Here is a 21,868-nt window from a genome sequence, read left to right as displayed (position 1 = left end):
TAATGTACAAGAAACTGACATTTTGGTAAGCATCAATTTTACTGACAGCAGGAATTATAATCTGCCATATTTGTTCTTGAAACACAATCCTTGGTTTGTGAGCAGTTAGCAGGGCAGAAAGAACATCAAATCTCTCTGCATTTTAAGAATTCGTTGATCCCAGCGACATGAAGAACAAAGATAAAAATGTAGATAACTCTAGATTCACCATTTATGAGTATACTATATAAATGGATTGTGATTATGAGACTTACTGAGAATAGTCTCTGGGAATGTGAGATTTTCCACAGGACTTAAACCAATACATGGAGTTGTGTCAGGAGCTTTGAAATATCAACAATTTGGCCCATGTTAAGAAGAACTGCAGTGTCTAAGTTAAGGCAGCAGGGCAAGACTCCATAGCTTAGAACAGTGATGGCGAACCTTTTAGAGACTGAGTGCCCAAACGGCAACCCAAAACCCATTTATTTATCACAAAGTGCTACAATAAAACCTGAAAACGGCCAATCCAAGCAAATATATACATATATATCCTTGGCAGTGCACTGACCAGCCATGCGAAAACTTGGATGAGTTGTAGCTTCTGTGTTGCGGCTTGTGGAGTCATTGCCTGGCACCACAAATCCTTTCTGAGAGTGTGCATGGCCCATATGTGCGCTGTTATCCGATGCTCGGCTGCTGGGGTGATGCTGGGGCGACTTGGCTCATGTGCCAACAGAGAGGGCTCTGCATGCCTGCTGTGGCACATGTGCCATAGGTTCGCCACCCCTGGCCTAGCATCTTTACAGAGGTTTCGGGGCTCAAATGTATTCCAAGCTCTGGGGGCTGATGAAGAAAGCAGCGAAATAGAAGGGGCCTATGAGGCTCCCCAACTTGCTAATACAGCCTTCCCCAACTGCATTCCACTGTTCCTGTTTCCCTTGATTCTCCACTCTTCCTTCTTAGATCAGCCTGCAAATGGTCTTCTTGCAATCTCTGCATCATTCTTGTAAGGAAATATCTGCATTAGCTCGGTGATGGAGGCTGCATGGGCACAAATGGATTGCTCTGTGCTGTGCCCCAGACGAGCCTCTGCTGAGCCTGCATATGGATGTGATGGTGGTGCCTGCACAAAATCTTCATGTGCTCAAGAGAGACGACTTCACAGCATCTCTACATTTTCTTGCATGGAGTTTGCTCAATAAGTCTCTGGCAATAGGTGGACACAAATAGGTACAATAATAATGTTAAGTCATGGTGGTTTGGAGGTGGGGGATTATAAACTATCCCAACTTAGCTTGGGTTGCAGTTGGGTTTAATAAACGCACCATGGCTTATTGTGTTGTGCAAATCCATGGTCAAGTTAAAACAAAAACAAAAACAGAAAGCACCAGAGAGCCACTTGGCAAGAGTAGCAAAAGTGCTTGCCACTCTAGCCAATGGACTACTGAATTACTGTCTTCCCAGGCACCCTGAAGAGCCAAAACATCACTTGGAGACAGCTGGGAAAGCCTTCCTCCCTAGCTGCCAGCAGTGGGGGCACTTCAAAATACGGGGAAACTCCTGTGCGGGGAAGCAGGCTTGTTCCTTTAAATCACAAGCCTTGTGCCATCTCCACTAGGCTTTCCCTCAGGTTTTGCCTCTTCCTGAGGTGCTCCCTACTTGGAGTACACTTTAAAACTGAGGGGACTGTTGTGGTTTCCTAGCATCTGCCCCAACCCCCTGGGGAATCCTGCTTGGGATTGGGGAGAATTGACAGGGTGTTCCCGAAGCACGCTTTTTAAAGGATCTTGGCATTTTTTTTATTTTTTTTTTTGCAGGGGGGTCCTTTTCCTTCTGTGTTATCCAGATTTGGGAAAATGAGGGCAGCCTAGAGCCACATGACGGACCCCCCCCCCCCACAAAACCTGAGGATTCTGGTACAAAGGGTGCTTTCCTGACACACGTCCTTTTGAACAATAGTTTAACATAGTGGTGGGTTACCAAAGCTGCAATTTGGCATGTCCACCCGGAAAAGTGTCCATGCCAAGTTGCACCTGTGTAGCCCACTGCTACCATGTTGTTCAGAAATCTTTGCTGAAGGTGGGCTGAGTGGAAAGCAGCACCCTTTGTAGCCGAATCCTCAGGGGTCTGTTGTGGGGTGGTAGTGCTGTTCCCCTGGTCCTGTGCTGCTCTCACCAGCCTAAGTGAGCATAACACAGAGGCACTTTAAGAAGTCCAGCCGCAGCTAGCCCAAGATGGCTTGCCAGGGCTCCGGAGAAATGCCAGTGCTCATGCAGTGTTCTCTGGGATACCATGGAAAGGAGAAGGGGACAAACAACCCCTACAGCATTCTCTCGTACCATTTTCTCTTTAAAGATTTTGAAACTCTTCCTCATTTCCTTTTCCTAGACAAAGGTAAACCACTTGGAAAAGAACCAGTGGAGCAGCTTGCTGGCATGAGCTACCCTGTTCTGTACACACTCTCCATTGTATAAGCATTTATGAAGAAGCACACTGCAATGAAGTCAATGGGAATTATGTCTGAGTGGACACAGTAGGTAACACTATAAGAAACTAGCTGGCAAACCGGAAACCTAACAAATTACTTTTTCCTGTTTTAATTTTAGTTTGCACTTACTCTGAATACCTATTTCAGGAGAAGAGATTTTGCAAGACTTTGTGTTTCTCTATCTCTCTGAAAGGATGACTTTATCCAGCCATACTTACTCACTTTTAAGTTTTCAGGGAAGGAATTTTGGTTGCAACTCTATGTTCATTTACTGGAAGGTAAGAGGGACTTACTGTTGTGCAAACATAAATTGGATTGAGCTGTTAAGCACCTTAACTTTGCCACTGGAATCAATGAGATTAAAATGTTGCATTTTGACAGCTTATTTCCCTGGAAATGGCCAAAGGTCCAGCTGCTAGAGGAGAAAAAATGAAACTACAATTATTTTATTTTTGTATGTGGCAAGCATAATTATGCCTAACAGCTGAACAGTAAGGAAAAAGACACTGAGGTTGCTTCCATCCCGTACCAAAAATCATAATATGTAAAACATCTGAAAGTAAGGAAACAAGAACTGCAAATGGCGTTTTTCATAGCTTTGATCTTTTTGGGGGGGGGGGGTAAAATAAGGCAAAATATCCCTTTCTGTTTAATCTTTCTTTTATTACAAAATTACTGTAAATCGATAAGAACCAAATTATTCACATTGAGACTTGAACACTCTCTTCAAAGCATCTTTTACCTCTTTGTTTCTAAAGCTGTAGATGAATGGGTTCAGCATTGGAACCACCAGGGTGTAAAAGACAGCCGAGATCTTCTCTTGGTCCTGTGAGTACATGGAACTGGGTAGCAGGTGACTTAAGCTCACTGTCCCATAGAACAAGGTGACCACTGCCAGGTGGGATGCACAGGTGGAGAAGGCTTTGTACCTGCCCTGAGAAGAGTGGATCTTGATGACAGAGGAGAGGATGCACAGATAGGAGATTATGATGATCAGAAGTGTAGAAAGAGCAATTATCCCAGAGAGGGTAACCAACACCAGCTCATTGACATGGTTATTAGAGCATGTGGCCTTCAGCAGAGCTGGGGTATCACAGAAAAAGTGGTTGATGATGCTAGGGGCACAGAATGAGAGCCTCAATAAGCCGGCTGTGTGCGTGAGTGAGTTCAGTAGCCCACCAAGGTATGACCCTGCTATTAGGTGAATGCAGACTCTTTTGGTCATGACAGCCGTGTACAGCAATGGATTACAAATGGCCATGTAGCGATCATAGGCCATTGTGGCTAGCAAGAAGCCTTCAGCAGACACAAACACGACAAAAAAGTAGTGTTGGGTGAGGCATCCTGCGTAAGAAATGGATTTCAACTGGGCTAAGCTCAGCAAGAGCCTTGGGGCAAAGATGGAAGAATAGCAGAGATCCATCACGGACAGATTGCAGAGGAAGAAGTACATAGGGTTGTACAGTCGGGGACTGATCCTGATCAGTACAAGCATCCCCATATTCCCAGCCAATGTCAGAAGATAGATCAGGAGGAATATCACAAAGAGTGGGATGTGGAGCTCCAGCCGGTCTGTTAGTCCAAGAAGGATGAATTCAGTTGCCATTGTGTAATTGTTCACAGCCATTTAGTTGTGATGACATGATACCAAACCTGGTGAACTGAATGAAAGCGTGTGTAAGTCAGACTAACACTGGAGACATGTCCCTCTTGGAGGAAGACAAACAGTCAGCAGCATGATTTGAATCCAGGCAAGGAAGGAGCCACAGCTGTCTGATTGACAGGGCTTCAGTTGTGTGTGTGGCAGTTTTACCTGAATATTTTGGATGCCCTCAGCCAGTCTGGTGTGAGCAGAGGGCATGTCCAGCACTGCCTTGATCATGGAAAGCACAGATCTTTCTCTCCTCCCCATCCTTCCTGCAGCCTCCTATTGTCCCTTGGAAAGCCATTCCCAAGGATTGGGGCAGCCAATTGAATGCCATGGGCTGTGACTTAGGGGGCTGCAGAGGGAGATGGAAATTTACTGAAAGCAGGAAGTGGAAACTTGCACTACTTGTGAGAGTTTCCTGATTGTGGCTCTTTGCTCCTTCCATTGAAAGCTTTTTCAGAATGGGGGGGTGGGGGGGAGATTTGTTGGGCAAACCATTGGGTAAACCATTACAATGGTGGATGTCATATGGAGAGTTTTTGAAGTGAAAGTTGGGCTGTCTCTGAAGAATTGGGGCCATTGCATTTCCAATTGTTCCTGGGGAAAAACAGAAGATCAACTGAATGTTTTTGACTGCAGTGGCTAATAACACTGTTACCAACTTAAGCCAAAGCATGGAATAAAATATTAATCACTCCATTAATTCTTCAGAGATTCATCTCAGTAGAGATATGATTGAAATTTCTTAACTCCTTTTAGATCTATGTCCTTCATTGTACATTGATTATGTAACATTTTTTGGACAACTTTTTCTTTCTGATTTACAGAACTGGTACAGATTCAAGGCTGGGGGCATATGCTGTGCTAATTGTTCATTTGTATGCTAATGAGAATTCATTGCAATATATATCATGATTCCAATCTCAGCAAGTTTCTATTTTCCTCATCAAAATGTGTGTAGAACTGGGCAGTAGCTCCAGCTGTGGGCTTGAACAATTTTGCCTTCGCACTTGGAACTCCTGAGCTTCTTTATGCCCCAAACAGTATCTGATCTGTTGCAGCTGACCACATTTGGAGGGCAACAAGTTGGGGAAACCTGATTAATTGACATTTTCCTGCCTCTCCTCCTTATTTCCTTATCTGGTAAATGTAAATTATTGTGATTCACCTCAAAGAGATGGTAAACAATATAGAATGTAGAACAAGATGCCCTATAAAGGCAAGAGAACAACATCAAAAGCAGCATCTCTACTTTTAAAAAGTGCTCTCCTTTGTTTTTTGTTTCCTGAATTGGTTTATCCAATTTCTGTTGGGCAGAAGTGCATATTATGAGGACCACACGGGTTACCCAGCTGCTGTTTTCCTTCTGCTGGAAGTGGAGGCTTCTGCAGGGAGTAATTGGCAGGAGGTGGATAAGACGTATATGGAAACAGCAGCCCTTAACTTCTCCTCCCCGGCTCCACCAAGCCAGGCTACAAGAGTAGAAATTACTCCAAATGTCGTGGAGGACATTTGGTGGGCATTTGGAAGAGAAAGTTGGTGGGATGGTCAGGAATCCCCCTGCCTGCTAATATTCCTACCCCATTGGTATTATTGTTGTAACATGCTGGAAGCTGCCTTGGAAGGGGCAACCCTGCAAAAAGAAATTGTTAAATAAAATGTCATTAATTCAGCAAATGAGTCTATGCGAATTTACTTTTGCTGAAATTATATAACTATGCTTTTCATTGCTAATGTTATGTGCCATATAGGTAATGCAAAACAGAAAATGATCCAAGAATTACTGTCCACATGTCTGTATTCTGAAGTACCTTGAAGCATGCAGGGCAACCTGGGGAATGGGAGAAGGCAGAATACCGTTACCTTTAGTCTGGAGTGCACACATCACATCATGAAGTAGTTTTATATGGGAGCAGTGGGATGGTGGCAACTTCGTTGATTTATGATGGGAGAGGGAAGATTTATTTAAGAGACATGACATAATGAGATCTCTGCAGCAATTCCATTCTCAGAGTCTCAAAGGAGACGGCTACAAATGCCCTTGCAGGAGCTTTGAAAAAACTGGATTATTTCTAGAGTTCATTAATAACATAGAAAGCAACTCTCCAGTACTGGGGGAAGAGCATCCCAGGGAATATAGGATTGTTCAGAGAAAAATATTCATAAAATGGGCATTTTCAAACCCCCACAATGGGCATATTTATTTCAGCCCCATTTTTGGCTCAAGGTTAAGGTGCAGGTTTGGGGTGGTGTTACAAAAACCTGGATCCCCATCAAGTTTTTTCATCATGGAATAGATGCCAAATAGAAAGAATGAACTGCTCAGAAAAACACCCACAATGCTGGCATTTTCAGAATCTCCCTACTGGAATGTGCAGTTCAGTACTATATTAGGGGTAGTGTTTGTTTGTTTGTTTATACATGTACATACTAGTATTTATAGGCCACCTATAACTGCCAAGGCCTTTCTAGTGTTAAAGTCCAGGTTATGGACAGAGTTAAAGGAACCAGGGTCCCCATCAGATTTTGTTTTCTTCAAATGGGTGTCGAATGGGCAAAAAGAATGAACTGTGCAGAAAAATATCCAGAATGCTGACACTTTCAAAGTCTACCTACTGGCACATTTATTTCAGTGCTATATTAGGGTTAGGGTTAAGGTGGAGGGTTGGGGTAGTGCTACAGAAACCAGGGACCCTATCAAGGGTTTTTTTGTTTTTGTTTTGGAATGGGTGTCCAATAGTCAGAAAGAATGAGCTGTGTCATAAAAAATCCACAAAGCTGGCATTTTCAAAATCTATTTACTGCTATGTGCATGTATTGTGGATATTTTTCGGTACAGCCCATCCATGCTGCTGATTCAAGAGCCATTCCAAGTGGAAAAAATTGATGGGCCCACTGGTTCTGTAACTGTACCCCAGAGTAGCGCCTCAGCCCTATCATAATAGAGGGCTGAAATACACATGCCAGTAGGGGAATGTTGCTAATGCCAGCTTTATGGCTATTTTTCTGCATAGCTCATCTGTTCTGCCCATTCTACTCCATGTTAACCTTGACCCTTAATTAGGGCTGAAATAAGGTAGGGGGATTTTGGGAATGCCAGGTTTTTGAATATTTTTCTGCACAGGACATCCTATCTGCCCATTCAGCGACCTTTCATAGACCAAAAACGTGAAATGGACCCTGGCTTTTGTACTCCCAGTCCTAACCCGGACACTAACAGTTACCTTGATATAGGAGTGAAATACATGAGACAGTAATGGGATTTTGAAAATGTCAACTTTGCAGAGTTTTTCTGCAAAGCTCTTTGGTTTTTCCCATTCTACACCCATGTCTCAAAAGCTTGATGGGGAGCCTGGTTTATGCAACTGTTTTTCAGGATGGTTTATGACTTTCGACTATTCTGCACCCATTCCGACCTTCAAAAGCTTGATCCATAAATATCAGCATTTGGTTTAGGGTAACACTAACCCAAATTTGACCCCAACCCTATTGTATGGAGTTATTATGCAAGCCACCACGGAGATACTGAAAATGCCAGCTTCGAGATGTTTTTCGACAGAGCTTGTCCATTTTGCCCAAACACATTCTAATGGTAAAAAGATTGAAAGAGACCCTGGTTTGTGTAAATCTAAACCTAACCTGAACCATGACCACAATCCAAATGTATGTGCTAATGCACATGCCCCTATGGGGATTCTGAAAATGGCAATTATGTGGATGTTTCTCAGCAGGGTTCATCCTTTTGGCCCATTCGAAACCCAATCCACTGGTAAAATGCTTGACAGGGAGCCTTGTTTCTGAAACACTGACCCAAACCTGGGCCTTGGTCCTAACCCTAATACACATGGACATATGGGAATTCTGAAAATGCCTGTTGCTGGCATGTCTATTTTAGCCCCATATTGTGTGTAAGGTTAAGGTCTAGGCTACAGTTAGGGATGTAGAAGGCAGGATCCCCCTCAAACATTTTTGAGTTGGAATGTGCATACAATGGGCTGAATGGTTGAGATTGTGATTTTAATCGGCTTTCTATTGTAGAGAATGGATGCTGTGGTTTACCTTGTTTTATTGTAAGGCCATCCTGAGACTATATGGTAGAGGACAGTATACAAAAGTTTTAAATAAATAAACAAACATAAATGGTTTAGCTGCCCATGAAAACATCCAAAAGCTGGCCTTTTCAAAATATGCTGACTGGCATATCTATCTTAGTCCTATAGTAAGTTTATGGTTATGGTCCAGGTTATGGTTAGGGCTGTAGAAATCTGCGTCATTTTCATGATTTTAAGGTTTTGAGTGGATTTAGATTGGATTGAATGGATGAACTTCTAAAACGCCAGCATTTTCATAATCCCCATAGGTTCATTTGCATTAAAGTCTTACATTAGGGTTAGGATTAAGGTCCTAGTTCGGTTTAGGGTTGCAGTAACCAGGGTCAATGTCAAGCTTTTAACTGTGGGAATGGGTTTACAATGGGCAAAATGAATTAGTAATACAGAAATGTACCCACAAAGTTTGCATTTTCAAGCAGATCCATCTACTGGTGTATCTATATTAACCCTATATTAGGCTTAGAGTTATGGTCCAGGTTAGGTTTGGGGTTGTGGAAAGCAGGGTCATTGTCAAGGTTTTTTTGAGTTGGAGTGGGTTTATATTGGGCCAAATAGATGTGTTGTGCAGAAAAATTTCCATGAAGTTGGCATTCGCATTATCCCCTTACTGGCATGTGTATTATATTCCTATATTGGGATTAGGGTTAAGGTCCAGGTTAGGGTTATGGGTACAGAAAACAGGGACTCCATCAATTGTTTTTTGGTTAGGAATGTTTGTAGAATGGGCAGAACAGATGAGCTGTGCTAAAAATCATCCACAAAGCTGGCTTTTCCAGAATCCTCATCCTGGCATGTGTTTTTCAGCTTAGCAATAGGGTTATTGGGTTTGGGTAGGGTTATAGAAACCAGTTTTCCCATCAGGTTTTTTCACCTTGGACTGCATCTTAAGTGGGCTGAAAGAATGAACCATGCAGAAAAACATGCAGAAAGATGGCTTTTTCAATAATTATGATAAATAAAAGTAACTTGCCCTTTGCCCTTTCCTCTACTCAGGTACCACTAATTTTTTTATCGCTTGGTCAAGCCTTCTACTCATGAAAGGATTGTGAGTTCTGCCAAGCTCTGTCCCTAGGATTGTGACCTCTTGTGTTTTAACAGTAGTGTGAGCTGCAGAAATTGACAGCTGTTATTCTCTGAGAGATGGTTGCTGCAGATTAAATGAAGCCATATATATGGGTTGAGGGTTAGTTCAAATGTTGGTGCAGCAGTCCTATCTTGTCAAGTATATACTCATAGCTGCAAGTGAAAAACAAGGTCCCATGAAGCAGGCCAAGCAAGAGAGTCAGTCGAGCGAGGTGCCATCTTTGTTCTTTTGACAACTGTACAATGAAGACTCAATTATATTTTTTAAATCATTTATCTTAATATTAATTTACCACCCCATTCCCACGGGCTCTGGCTGATTTACAAGAAATTAAAGCTACAGTGAGTAGTATTGATTAATAAATATATTCGATGAAACAGACATGTGAACTAACCTGGGAAGGCCTGTTGGAAGAGATACATTTTAAAATCCCTCTTAAAGGTGGGAATTTGGGAAATCAGATGCATCTTCCCTGAAGAACATTGCACAGCTTAGGAGCAACCACCGAAAAAGTCCTCTGGGTAGTTGACATTAATCTTACAGAAGCAGACCTCAGGAGATTATCCCCAGAGGACTTTAGCAGGTGAGGTGGAATGTATGATCAAAGGTACTCCTGAAGGTATTGCAACACTCTAAGGTAGTGCCCAGGGCAATGGCACATGGAGACAAGCAGAGCAAAGGGCAGCAGGAACCTTGCAGATGAACAAAGATTTGGAGCATCTGAGTTCGGTCTGTTTGAGTCTTGTCCAAATGTGCTCATTATGTCTGCCAAAACTTTTGTCTAAAATTAAGTTATTCCTCCAAAGAGAAATATATATGAAAGACTGTCTCCTTCTACATGGTAGCTACACTCATACTGTGGCTTGTCAAATGTCTCCACCCTTCCTTTGCCAGATCTTTATCTATCAGGAAGGTGAAGAGGAGATATTGGGAGCTTTCTTAGAATGTTATGAGGGTCTGAGAGGTGGTTCTCACTCCCTTGAGTTACTTCCTTAAATGAAGCCAGGACAGTACTTCGCCAAGGAGCTTCTCCAACATTGTCTGGCAGCCTCATCACCACTGGAATGAGTTTTGCAAATGAGGGTCAGACATGCCCCTAGCACCAGTGATGCGTTATTTGTTTTTCGGCGCCAGGTGAAGACCTTTTTATTTAAACGTCATTTTAATTGTTAACAATATTTACTTATTTATCTGGCCAGGGCAACTTCTTTTCTTTTCTTTTATAACTTTTCTTTCATAACTTCTTTTATATCGTTTATATTTTTTATTTATTTTATATTATTAATTTTAATTTTATATTGTTATTTTTATATTGTATTGTATTTTATTGTGTTGTAAGCCGCCCCCGAGGCTTCGGCAAGGGGCAGCATAGAAATGTTCTAATAATAATAATAATAATAATAATAATAATAATAATAATAATAATAATGCCTCTGTCTCTGCCTGTGCCAAACTAATGGTACATAAGACACAGATATCACAGGGAAAGCCTATGAATTTTGTGATGGGTGGGAGTAAAATTGACTTGCTATGATATTAGTATTCTATTGCTATAGATCAACACCAACATTTTGAAAAGTCTTTGAGTATGTTCCATTGATATATGTCTTTGCTATGTTTAGTAACTTACTCAACAGATTTACTGAGAAAGCACTTTTCTCCCAATCACTTTCCTCAGAGCAGACTTTACATCCGTGTTCCTTAGGCTGTAGATAAGAGGATTCAACATAGGTATAATCACCGTGTAAAACACAGAGGCCATTTTGTCCGTGCCGAGTGAGTAGCTAGCACTGGGCCTAAGTACATGAAGAGAATGGTCCCGTGGAAGATGGCCACTGCCATGAGATGGGAGGCACACGTGGAAAATGCTTTATGCCTCCCCTCAGCGAGTGAATCCTTAGTACGGCTAAAATAATGAATACGTAAGAGATGAGGATGATCAGCAAGATGCTCATTTCAAACAAGCTGCCAAATATGAATACCAGTATTTCGTTTATGTAGATATCATTGCAAGCCAATTTCAGGAGTGGTGTAAGGTCACAGAAAAAGTGATTGATAATGTTGGGACCACAGAAGGACAATCTCAACAGTCCACTGGTGTGAATCAGAGAGTTCAAAATACCCCAGAGGTATGAGTCCACTATCAAACCTGTGCAAAGCCTCCTAGTCATAACAGAAATGTAGAGCAAAGGATTACAAATGGCCATGTACCGATCATATGCCATAGCAGCCAATAGGAAGAACTCAGTGGTGGCAAAGATGGCAAAGAAGCAATATTGTGCTATGCAGTCAGCATAAGAGATGGCTTTGTGGTCCACGAACAAGTTCACCAGCATGTTAGGTGTGATGGTGGTGGAATAGCAGGCATCTAAGAAGGACAGGCCACTGAGGAAATAGTACATTGGGCAATGCAGTTGGGAATCCATCCAAATTAAAATTATCATCCCAAGATTGCCCACCAGAGTGATAAAATAGATGACTAGAAACACCAGAAAGAGTGGAACCTGTATCTCCTGATTTTCTGTTAGTCCAGGAAGAATGAAGTTGGTCATCACTGTGTAATTTGCTGTAGCCATTTGACTCATTCCCTCTTTCCTGTGGGTAGAAACAATTTGTAAAACAATGATACAAACAGGGCATTATGGAATGTGGCTCAGCAGAGTTAATACCATCTCTTTCAGTATCCTTTCCTTTAGCCTGTATGGTTGAACTGCGTGAGACTGGGAACTGTGGTGTCCATTGGACATTTACTTGATATCTCTTTGATGCTGGACTGAATGTGTACTTTTCATCTGAGCAGCTCGATCATTTCATCTCATTTTTTAAAAAAAATCCCTAATGCTGCTAATTTTATGATCTCAAAGTTCATTCTCTTTCTGACAAAGAGACGAAGAGGCAAATTTGATGAAACTTATGATACAGATATGAATTGATTTGGATATGAATTGAACACATTAAGGGATCATTAAAGAGGTACTGATCCAACAGTTCCAAGGCAAGGAAACATATATTATCTGAAATAAGAGAAAAGATTCATTGGTTCCAGATTGTGAAGAGAAGAACTGAATTTGTTCTTCCTTAGGTCTGAAAGTTCAAATGACATTGTATGTTTCATTCTTAGCAAAGCCATAGCTTTAGTTCCTTGTTGAGGCTATCATGTAATTAAAGCTAGGTTTAAATGACTACAGTTATGTGAGTAATAGATCTGGTCACAAGTAAGTTGTTTCTTGAGTAAGTTCTTAATTGAAGATGTTCTTCTATGGCCCCTGATCCCTCCAACCCTCTCTGCTGGTGGAGTGGAAGGCTCATCAGATCCCACAGCCTTGGTTGGTGGCTGAGCTTTCTGGCAAAAGGATCTGTTCTGGAGGGATGTCAAGGCAGATGGAAAAACTCCTTCCTGGGACATGTTCTGGAATGGCTGGAGTGCGTAAGCTACACTAGCTCTGAAACTGGATCTGTTATTTTCTGTTCCACTGAAACCAATAGGAGAAATAAGCACAAGAAAAAATCAGCACTGTCAAAAAGATTTTAGAAAGATTCCTCTGCCCCACTTGCACATCTTCTGCAGTGGAGAGCTCAAGCCCCACAATATTTTAATACCACAGACTTCTCCTCCCTCGTCCCTGAAGTATTGCTGTGCTGTGCTGAAAACTTAACTTTGCTCTGCTACACAATTAAGAATAGATTCAGGCAAAAATATTGTCCCAGAATAATTTTCTACCAGGAGTTTCTTTTATCAAGCAAAATAGTTCCAGGAAGGGATGGGTGAGGGGTTTTTTTCAGTTTGTTTTTCATAAGAATTTACCAAAATTAACACAATTCTTCATCTGTCTTTCTCTCTAGCTTTCATCTAGCTAACTCTAATGTGAATGTGAATGAAATGGAAACACAGATTTGCAGTTTTAGGTCCATCATTCTGAGAGTTCAGCTTTTAAAAATCTGATATTCCTGTGCATCCAGCCATGGTAGTGCTGAATTTAGATTGCCATCTCCCTCCCACTCTCTCTTACTCAAGTTTTACAGCTATTTGGCAGGTAAGTATAATATAAGAACTTTGGATCAATAAGAACTTTGCTTTATTTCCATTTTGATAAGAATTTTGTTACCAAACGTTACCATAATTTACCAAAATTATAAGAATTCTTCATTAATGAAAGAACTTGAGATTTTCTTTTAAAGAATGCTAGAGAAAATAGAACTGCTAAGTTTGTACATCACTAGTTTGTACATGAAGTAAGTATCTTCATGCTGAATGGAGGGTGAATGTAAGAGGAGCTATTTAATCCTTTGCTCATCAGTTACTTTTTCACTCATAGCTCCCTTCCATTGTTGGTTTTCTTTATGAGAAATGATAGATCTCTGAGAAATCAGCCTTGATTGTTGCAAGTAAAGTTCTTAGGTGAGCCTAATGTGAGGGTTGAGTTACAGCCTGAAATTGCTGTTAGTGATTCCGATGGATCATTGCATTATATAATAATGGCTATTTTTGGACAAGCAACTTGGTTAGCCATTCCATCACTGAATGGGTGTGAGAGCCACTGAGGCTGTAGCACCATTGAAACTAAGCAGGCATGAAGCTCATCAGGATGAAAAGCCATTCAGGGGCACCAGAAAAACAGCTCTCAAGTTTTCTAAATAGGAAGTGTAGCATTGGGAGCCAGTGTGGTGCAGCAGTTAGATCAATGGACTGGGGACCCAGGAGGTCTTGGTTCTAGACCCTACTCAGCCATGAAAGTTTACTGGGTGACTTTGGGACAGTCATGAACTCATGGCCTTCTCTTCCTCACAGGATTGTTATGAGGATGAAATGGAGAGGAGAATCATGTAAATTACTTTGGGTTCTGTACAAGAAGAAAAATGGAAGGATATAAATACAATAATAAATAAATATAACAAATGGTTGTGTCAGCAGTGCATCACAGAGAAACCCTGTTGATCTGTGCAAACTCTCACTCCCCCAAACTACAATATAGATGGCTAGGCTGTTGCAAGCCTATAGATAATGATTTGCCATTAGATACACACATGCTAACAGTGATAGCTCAAGACACATGAAATTCATATAGCAGTGTTCATAAAGTATGAATGCTTGAGGAAATTGAAGGCTATATACCCTCTTTGTCATTTATTCTTGAGCTGAGGTGGGCAACGCCAGGAATTTTCTCTCAGATTACCTTAACAATTTACCTTGCACTGTTTGAGGGGAAAGCACCTTGTCCTGAAGAATGTGAGATCTGGACTGGCTGCACTGTTCGAGACCCAGAAAGTCTGAGCAAGCCAGCCACCACCAACTGCCATTGAGTGTTGCTTGTCAAGTGCTGGAACAACCCCCTATTTTAAAAGTCCCATGCAAGCAGTGAACATACATTCTTGACCAGTCCAGTGGGCAGCCATACATGTTTGATGGTTGTAATTTGGCTTGGTTGGTCAAATGCTGTGCTTTCCTGATAAAGCATTCAGATGTGGGCAGATGGTAGCTCTCCAGATGTCCAAGCTTCCAGAAGTCCCTGCCAATATAGCCAATGGTTTAGAATGCTGGGAAGTGAAACTGGAAACCTCTAGTAAAATGCCTGCCTACCTCCTGACTGAGTGGATCTGTTGTACTTCTCAAATATATCATTGGTGAATTGCCAGAAAAGAGCTGTGAATAAGATTGACCAGTTTAACTCATTCTCATGTATGTTTAGATTACCTGGGCTACACAGAACATTGAGCTAACCCAAAGAGAGCTAAGTCTCAGAGAAAAACTTTAATGCTAGTAAACATACTTTTAAGAAGGAAGAAACACGTCCAATAGCTTCAAAACTTGATCATGAAGTGAAGCTGCTTTATATCCAGAGAGCTTCATGAAATTTTCATAAACATCCCTAATGCATCAAGAGGGCAATTAAATTTCCTCCCAGTGGTATATTTGAAATTGGTAATGGGTAAAATTGATCTCAGATAATAATTTGCATATTCTATTCATTGCATTTTCTGCATTATTCCATTTTACAAGGCACTGAAATCAATGAGACTTAAATTAGCCATGATGAGCTTAAATCTGATTGATTTCTATTGGTCCACTCCAGTCACCACTAAGTCTGAATCTAACCCAATAACTTATTATACCTTATATAGGCCCTGCCCACCACCAACTGGAATGCAGTGAACAGAATCTGGATGTAATTATGAACCTAATCACATTCATTTCAATTCAAACAATATTTAGTGGCATCCACACCCATCTGTTTAGTTGTTATTTTGCTGAATGGTCTTTTGGAACAAGGTCAAATGCAGCTGAAACTGCATTTCTGGGTGAAGTGCAGGAGGGTGAAGGAAGCACTGAGCAATGTTTGCTTATTCTGATAGATATACATATGCAAGCTTGGCGCCAAAGTGGTGCTAGGAACAACAGTGTGCAGAGCAGTAGAATCTGATTCAAATTAGTTTGATTTCTATGAATATGATTTACATTTTTGACAGGGGTCCAGCTTTTCCAAGTGGACTTACAAACACTTTTTTTCATGTATGGTGGTGGAGGGGAAATTATGTTCTAGTTTGTCCATCTGACTGTCCGTCCTTCCTTCCTTCCTAATGGGGTGGACTGGTGGGCCACCCCATTAGCCATAGGCAATCTGGGTGGCTCACAACATGCTAAACAACATTTTAACAATACAATTCATTCATAACAATCACAATATAAAATTAACCAATAAGGTAACAATAAAATAAAAAAGAAAGGGATAAAACTAAACACTTGATATTTATCTGCCTAATAACACAGATAAAAGTGTTCATGCTTAAAAGTATTAGCTCTGGTGTGCATTAGTGTTAACTAAGGCTGTATTTTTTTTCAATCCGTTCTTTCTGCATTCTGTGGATTGTGAGACTCCATTCATTCCATTGTCTGCTCATTGATGGGAACAGATTTCTTCCATTTCCCAAACTTGTTTTCATGTGGACTTCCATAAATTTGCACTTCTGAAAGTGTGTGAATTTCCCCAAAATGTACAAATCATCCAATTTTTATGTTTCAGCCTATGGAGATACAGTTTTGGTCATTTGAATTTTAAAAACATTCTTCTATGATTAAATTTGTAGAAAATCTTCAAATATACAGAATCGGTGTGATGCCGGAAAAGCTGGTTTGCTACAGAATCACTGCAGATTTGTAGAAATCTAACTCATTTGAATCCATTGAAGATTCCTCTGTCATACTTAATGCAAATACTTTCCCCAAAAAGAAACAAACATTTTCCTTCTCTTGCCTCTGTAGCTATAAGAAGGATTTAATTTTATTTACTTATTTTACTGTATTTTTATGCCCCCACTAGCCCAATGGGCTGTCTGGGTGGCTTACAATAAATCAGGAAAAGGAACAAGGGATAATAGGGACAGGGATAATAATGCTGATGCCACATGTATGCCATTTCCTAAACATCTCCTCTTCACGTGCCTTTATGTCAGTGTGTATGCCATTCACTCCGATTCACTTCATAACTTATGTACTTCTGTTGCCAGGGACAACACGTGCTCTTCTAGTCTTGATGCTAAGGCTGCAACCCTCCAGCCCTCTCTTGGAAATAACTCCCATTCAATGGGATTTACTTCTGCATATTCAAGCACAGGGTTGGGTGGTAAGTGGCCTGCATTCTTCTGGCATGGAAGGTACAGCAAGGTGTGTGTGTTTAGCATTCCTCAGAATTCATACAGTTGTTGATATGAATCATTTATTTCTCTCTCAAGAACTTTTATCACTTTCAGACATGAATGCTCCATGGGGCACAACTTTTCTGCTCAATCAGTCTCTAATGATCCTTAGAGAGGAGTGTGCTTCTTAGCATCTTATCTACTTTCTATATCCCAGTATCTGACAGTTCAGGTACCTTTTGTTAGTATGGCCAGTAGAAAGCACTAGATTGTCATCTGCATCTATAGCAAATAATTCTGAATTTCCATCCTTCTCCCTCTTGTACCCCTACAATGAGAGCCAGTTTACAGTAAAGACCAGTCTACTGACCAAGAAACTCACTGTGTGGCTTTCAGCCAGTCACTGATGCTCAGCCTGGCCTACCTTAGAGGGTTGTTTTGAGAATAAAATAGAGAGAAGGGGGATAATGCAGCTACCTTGGCATCCTTGCAAGGGGAAATAAAGTGGAGTAGAAATGCAATGCTGTAACAACAACAATGTATTGCATACATTTTGATGGCATTAAAATGAAATGCTTATTCTTTCTGCAGCATGGAACCAATATGGTTTTGATTTTACCCTGCACATAGTCTGAATGGCACTTTGTACTCACTCCAGATGCACTCACAGGATTATACCCAATATTACGTGAGCTGACTTGCTCTACAATGAGTTTCCCTCATCTGCTCATCCACACTCCAGAGGTGCTTGAGAGGTTCTGGTTTTGTGGTTTTCTTCCATTCCCTTTCCTGCAAAGAAGATCTTCACATTTTATTCCATGTCTTGGACTGTAGAATTCACAGAGGCTGTTTATGATAAAAATAAACAGGCTGTTGAGCTGGGACAAAATCTACCCTAAGAAACAGAAGTAACAGTTTGACTTCTGCACAATGATCTGAAATACAAGTGAAATTCATACTTGGAGGCACCATTATTATGATGGAGAGATCAGCCTCTATAACAGAGGATTGGTGAGTGGTCACTGTAAACTCTTCAGATGCAGGATATTACACACTAGTTTGCCCTGCTCTGTGTAGAGTGGTGGAAAATGTGATCATAAATGGCATTATCAAGCATACAGAAGGGTATTTCCTGAAGAAAAAGAAGCAACATTGTTTCTGCAAACATTAAGTCCTGTCTTACAAACCCTTTAGAGTTCTTGGAATGGTGCCTAATGTTTTCTTGGGATTCCAAAAGGCTTCCTGATTTGAAATCAAAGAATCTTGAGCAGCTGTGGCGCAGGAGTCTTCCTATGGATAAGTGAATGGTTAAGGAAGAAGGAATAAATGGACAATTCTCATAAAGGAAGGGTATAAACAGTGGAGTCCCATGAAGTTCTGTTGGGACTGCTGCTTTCGTCTGTTTTGCATGATCAGCAGAAAGCCACATGCAGTGAGGAGGCCACTTGCTGGAGGCATGAAAGTATTGAGGGCAGTTAAAAGAAAAAGGAACAGCATAGGTATACCTTCAAACTGGAGGAATGTGCATTAAAATGGGAGACACAATTCAGTGTAAACACCTGTGAAGCAATGCATATTGGGACAACCACCAGCTTGGACAGCTTTAAAAGGTTATTAGGCAAATTCATGGAGAATAAAATTATAAGTACTAGCCATGATGGCTTTATTTTCCCTTCAGTATCAAAAGCAGCATGACTTTGTATGCCAGTCGCTGAGGAACATGAGCAGGACGGTGCTATTGCACTCATGTCCTGCTTGTGGGCTCCTCATGGGTATAGGCCTCTGAGAACACAGTGCTGGACTAGATAGGCCTTTGGTCTGGTCCAGCACAGCTGCTCTTATGCTGTTATGGTACAAAATGGGTCTCAAGTATCCTGCGAAGAAGGGCCACACTGCAGCATCACCTGCCTTCTGTCCCACATGGACAGGCATTTCACTACCAACAAAATAAGGCACTCAGATTTGTTCCTTAAAGATGGCTTCTCTGATGCTTTTTATACTGGGCTACAACTTGGGGGAGTATCATTTTTTTTACTTTCTGAGGAAGTACTCTTGGCTTGACATGGCTAAGGTTAGCTAATAAATGCTAGACAAAATGCAGGAAACTTTACTTAACTTTTCAAGGCCACTTTTCTGCATGTTATTAGCCTTCAATCCAGGAGACACAAAGGGCATTTTAATTATCCCAAGAGTTCCTGTCTTGAAAGTCAGAGCTTGCTGTTCCTTTCTCTTTCAAAGTGACATGATGCTGGATGGAAAGAAGTCATCAGCATTCTCCCATATATCCTCATGAATGGAGAATGAAAGCCATCCTTCTTCTCCAACAGGTATGAACACTCTTCCAGCATAAAAATGAAAACAAATGAAATGTCAGCAAACTTTTCAAAACTGAGAAGCTTAAGGTTAGATCTGAGGGTGACAGTTTAGCAAATAATGAAGTCTGAAGGAATGTTCCTGTCATTCTCATTCATAATATTCATTAAAGAGCTTGCATTTTTAAATGTCTGTTGATGCTTTCCCACTATGGGCAAAAGATTATTTGATAAATATTTAACTGATTTGTGATGAAGACATTTTTAATTGTGAAGGGCTAAATACAGTGGAGATAAGAATTCACTTCTAATACTATTTTGGAAACACATGATGTGTTTGAAAACCTATTATTTGTTTGTATGAGAAACCGTAAGACATTAAAAACACTTTTATTAATTTGTAAAATATTTTGCAGATTAAAACAAATCTCAAAAGGATTTTGAGTTATTATATTTAGCTTACTAAATATACTAAAGACAGGTGATTAATTTATTAAAATCAATTGAATCAGAAGGCAATTCTATATTTAAAATTAACCTCTATTTAAGAAAAAAAAGTTTGAAAGTGAAAATTTTGTAGCACTTTAAACAGTATATAGAACCCATCACTCGTGATGCTCATGGATTTTTCACTCTGTCAGTCCTATACATTTCTTTGCTATGATAGCATTCCTGCCAATGCTTTCAGTCTATACAAATAAGTTCTGACACAACTATACGTTGAATTAGGGAATGCCTTATTCTTTGTCATGATATTCCACTATTTATTTATTTAAAATGTTTATATACCTTCCCATCACTGAATGGGAAGGTATATAATTAAACTGAATTAAACAATCCTTATTTAATCACATTAGAGCCCTAAATTCTGTCATTCCCTCTTTTCAGATTGGGAACTGGAGCCAAGATGTCATGTCTTGCCAAGGTCACATTATGAGTCTCTTGCAGAAATGATACTGGATTGCTGCAGGGCCTGATGAAAAAGCAGATTTGAGAACTTGTAAGTGCCCACAGAAAATTGCAATGGCTACTTTAATATGCATGTTTTCATTTCTTTTGCTCATAATTCCTCTTGTTTTTGTTATTTAATGTATACTGAGGTGTTTTGTTTGTTTGCTTGCTTGTTTTGAAGCATCATTTCATTTGCCCAGAGAATTTTAGTGACTGAGCCAACTATGAGCAAACAAACAAGGACACAAACGTAGGGCACAATCCTAGGGCCCCCCAATATGGGCCAGGGCCCATAGGATTATTTAGAGTCCAGGCTCTGAGGTCCTGAGAATGCAGTGCTGGACTCTAAGAGCAAGCCCCTCTTTTGCAGCCAGCATGGAAAGAACTATGTGAGCTGCTTTTGTGAAGCCACAAATGGCCTTGTAGAGGACAAAAAGGGCTGGACAGGGGACATGGAGGGGAGGGAGCCGGGGCCGACAGCTTACACCACCTCTAGATGACCTCCCAGCCTCCACACTACTTTATCTAGGTAGCCAGGAACAGCTGTCTAGATGAAATGCAGGGCCGTCGGCACACCCTGCTCTGTATATTGGAGACATGAATTGAGGGTTACATGCATTGGATGGCGTCCTTCATCTAGCGACTTGGAATGAATTCTTAAATAATTTCTCTAAACATGTAACCATCTTCCAGAAACCTAAAGATAGTTAAAGGACTGTAACTGGAAGATTTCTACTCTTTCTCACTGTATGCAGATACGTGGACTGAAAGTGCTACTTGGAATTATTCATGGATTGTGACCCTGAAAACTCAGGGATCGAGAGAATGCAGAGTGCTGCAGAAATCCATGTTCTCTCTGCAGTGTTATTTGTGCTTGCCACAGAGCAATTGCAGATGGAAAGCAAAAGCCTGCTCCAGCGCAGGCCTGGGAAAGGCCTCAACAGGCAGAGTGAGGCAAGTGCCTCCACTGGCAGACCTGGAGGATAGTGGGAAGATGCTGGAGGACAGACTTGTTTGCACCCCACAGTCTGCCCTGCATCCCCTGAGAGGGCCTGCTGCTCTCGGGTGTAAGATTGAGCTGTACCAGCTTTGCTTTGGACAGCAAAATATCTGGGCCAGGCCTGCCCTCAGGGGACCTCAGTCAGGCCAGCCTGGCCCACAATGCTCTGCTGCCTGAGGCAAAGGACGTGCCCCTTGCCCCTTCCAAAGGCAAGTTGGCTGTTGAATTTTGTTTCAGCCCTGAAGAGGTGACATTGCTGCATTGCATGGGAAGGTGGCAGAGCAGCTTAGAGATGCAGGACCGGCCTCGTGGCACACACACCACTCCGAAAACTGCATCCACCAAGGAAGCGGAGAGCTTGGGTGCTCAGGGGCCCTCAGCATTTGCTGCACTTTGCCCAGTGGTAGGGCCAGCCGTGCCCCCTCTTATTATTGTTACTTCTATGAGGGGGTGCCCTGGATAAAACCAACAAAATACCAGATAAGATTTTAAAGATCCATGCGAACATTTCTGCTCCTCATTTGCCTTGGTAAGTGCACCATGGAGCGTTTGCACACAGCCCTGCTGCTGAGAAGGCCTCCCAGCCCCTCTGCCAGTGCTGGGCTGAGGGCTTTCTTCTCACCCCCACAGCAGTTCTCCTGGTTGACTAATCCAGGCTT

General features: G+C 41.4%; 2 protein-coding genes across 2 annotated transcripts; both read right to left on the bottom strand.

The window, feature by feature from the left end:
• Positions 1–3,167: 3,167 nt before the first annotated feature.
• Positions 3,168–4,097, bottom strand: LOC123027376 (olfactory receptor 1052-like). The gene has a single exon (XM_044438192.1). The coding sequence runs from the start codon at positions 4,095–4,097 to the stop codon at positions 3,168–3,170; it is 930 nt and encodes a 309-aa protein (XP_044294127.1).
• A 6,856-nt stretch (positions 4,098–10,953) lies between these two features.
• LOC123027485 (olfactory receptor-like protein COR4) lies at positions 10,954–11,890 on the bottom strand. Its single transcript, XM_044438411.1, is given in 3 exon segments — positions 10,954–11,114; positions 11,117–11,203; positions 11,206–11,890. Coding segments are annotated over 3 exon segments (933 nt in total).
• Between the last annotated feature and the right edge of the window lie 9,978 nt (positions 11,891–21,868).

This window comes from Varanus komodoensis, unplaced genomic scaffold, assembly GCF_004798865.1.
Source record: "Varanus komodoensis strain SLA01 unplaced genomic scaffold, ASM479886v1 scaffold32, whole genome shotgun sequence".
NCBI classification, from domain to species: Eukaryota; Metazoa; Chordata; class Lepidosauria; order Squamata; family Varanidae; genus Varanus; species Varanus komodoensis.
Note: the sequence above shows the minus strand (reverse complement) of the source record. Positions and strands in the feature narration are given on the sequence as shown.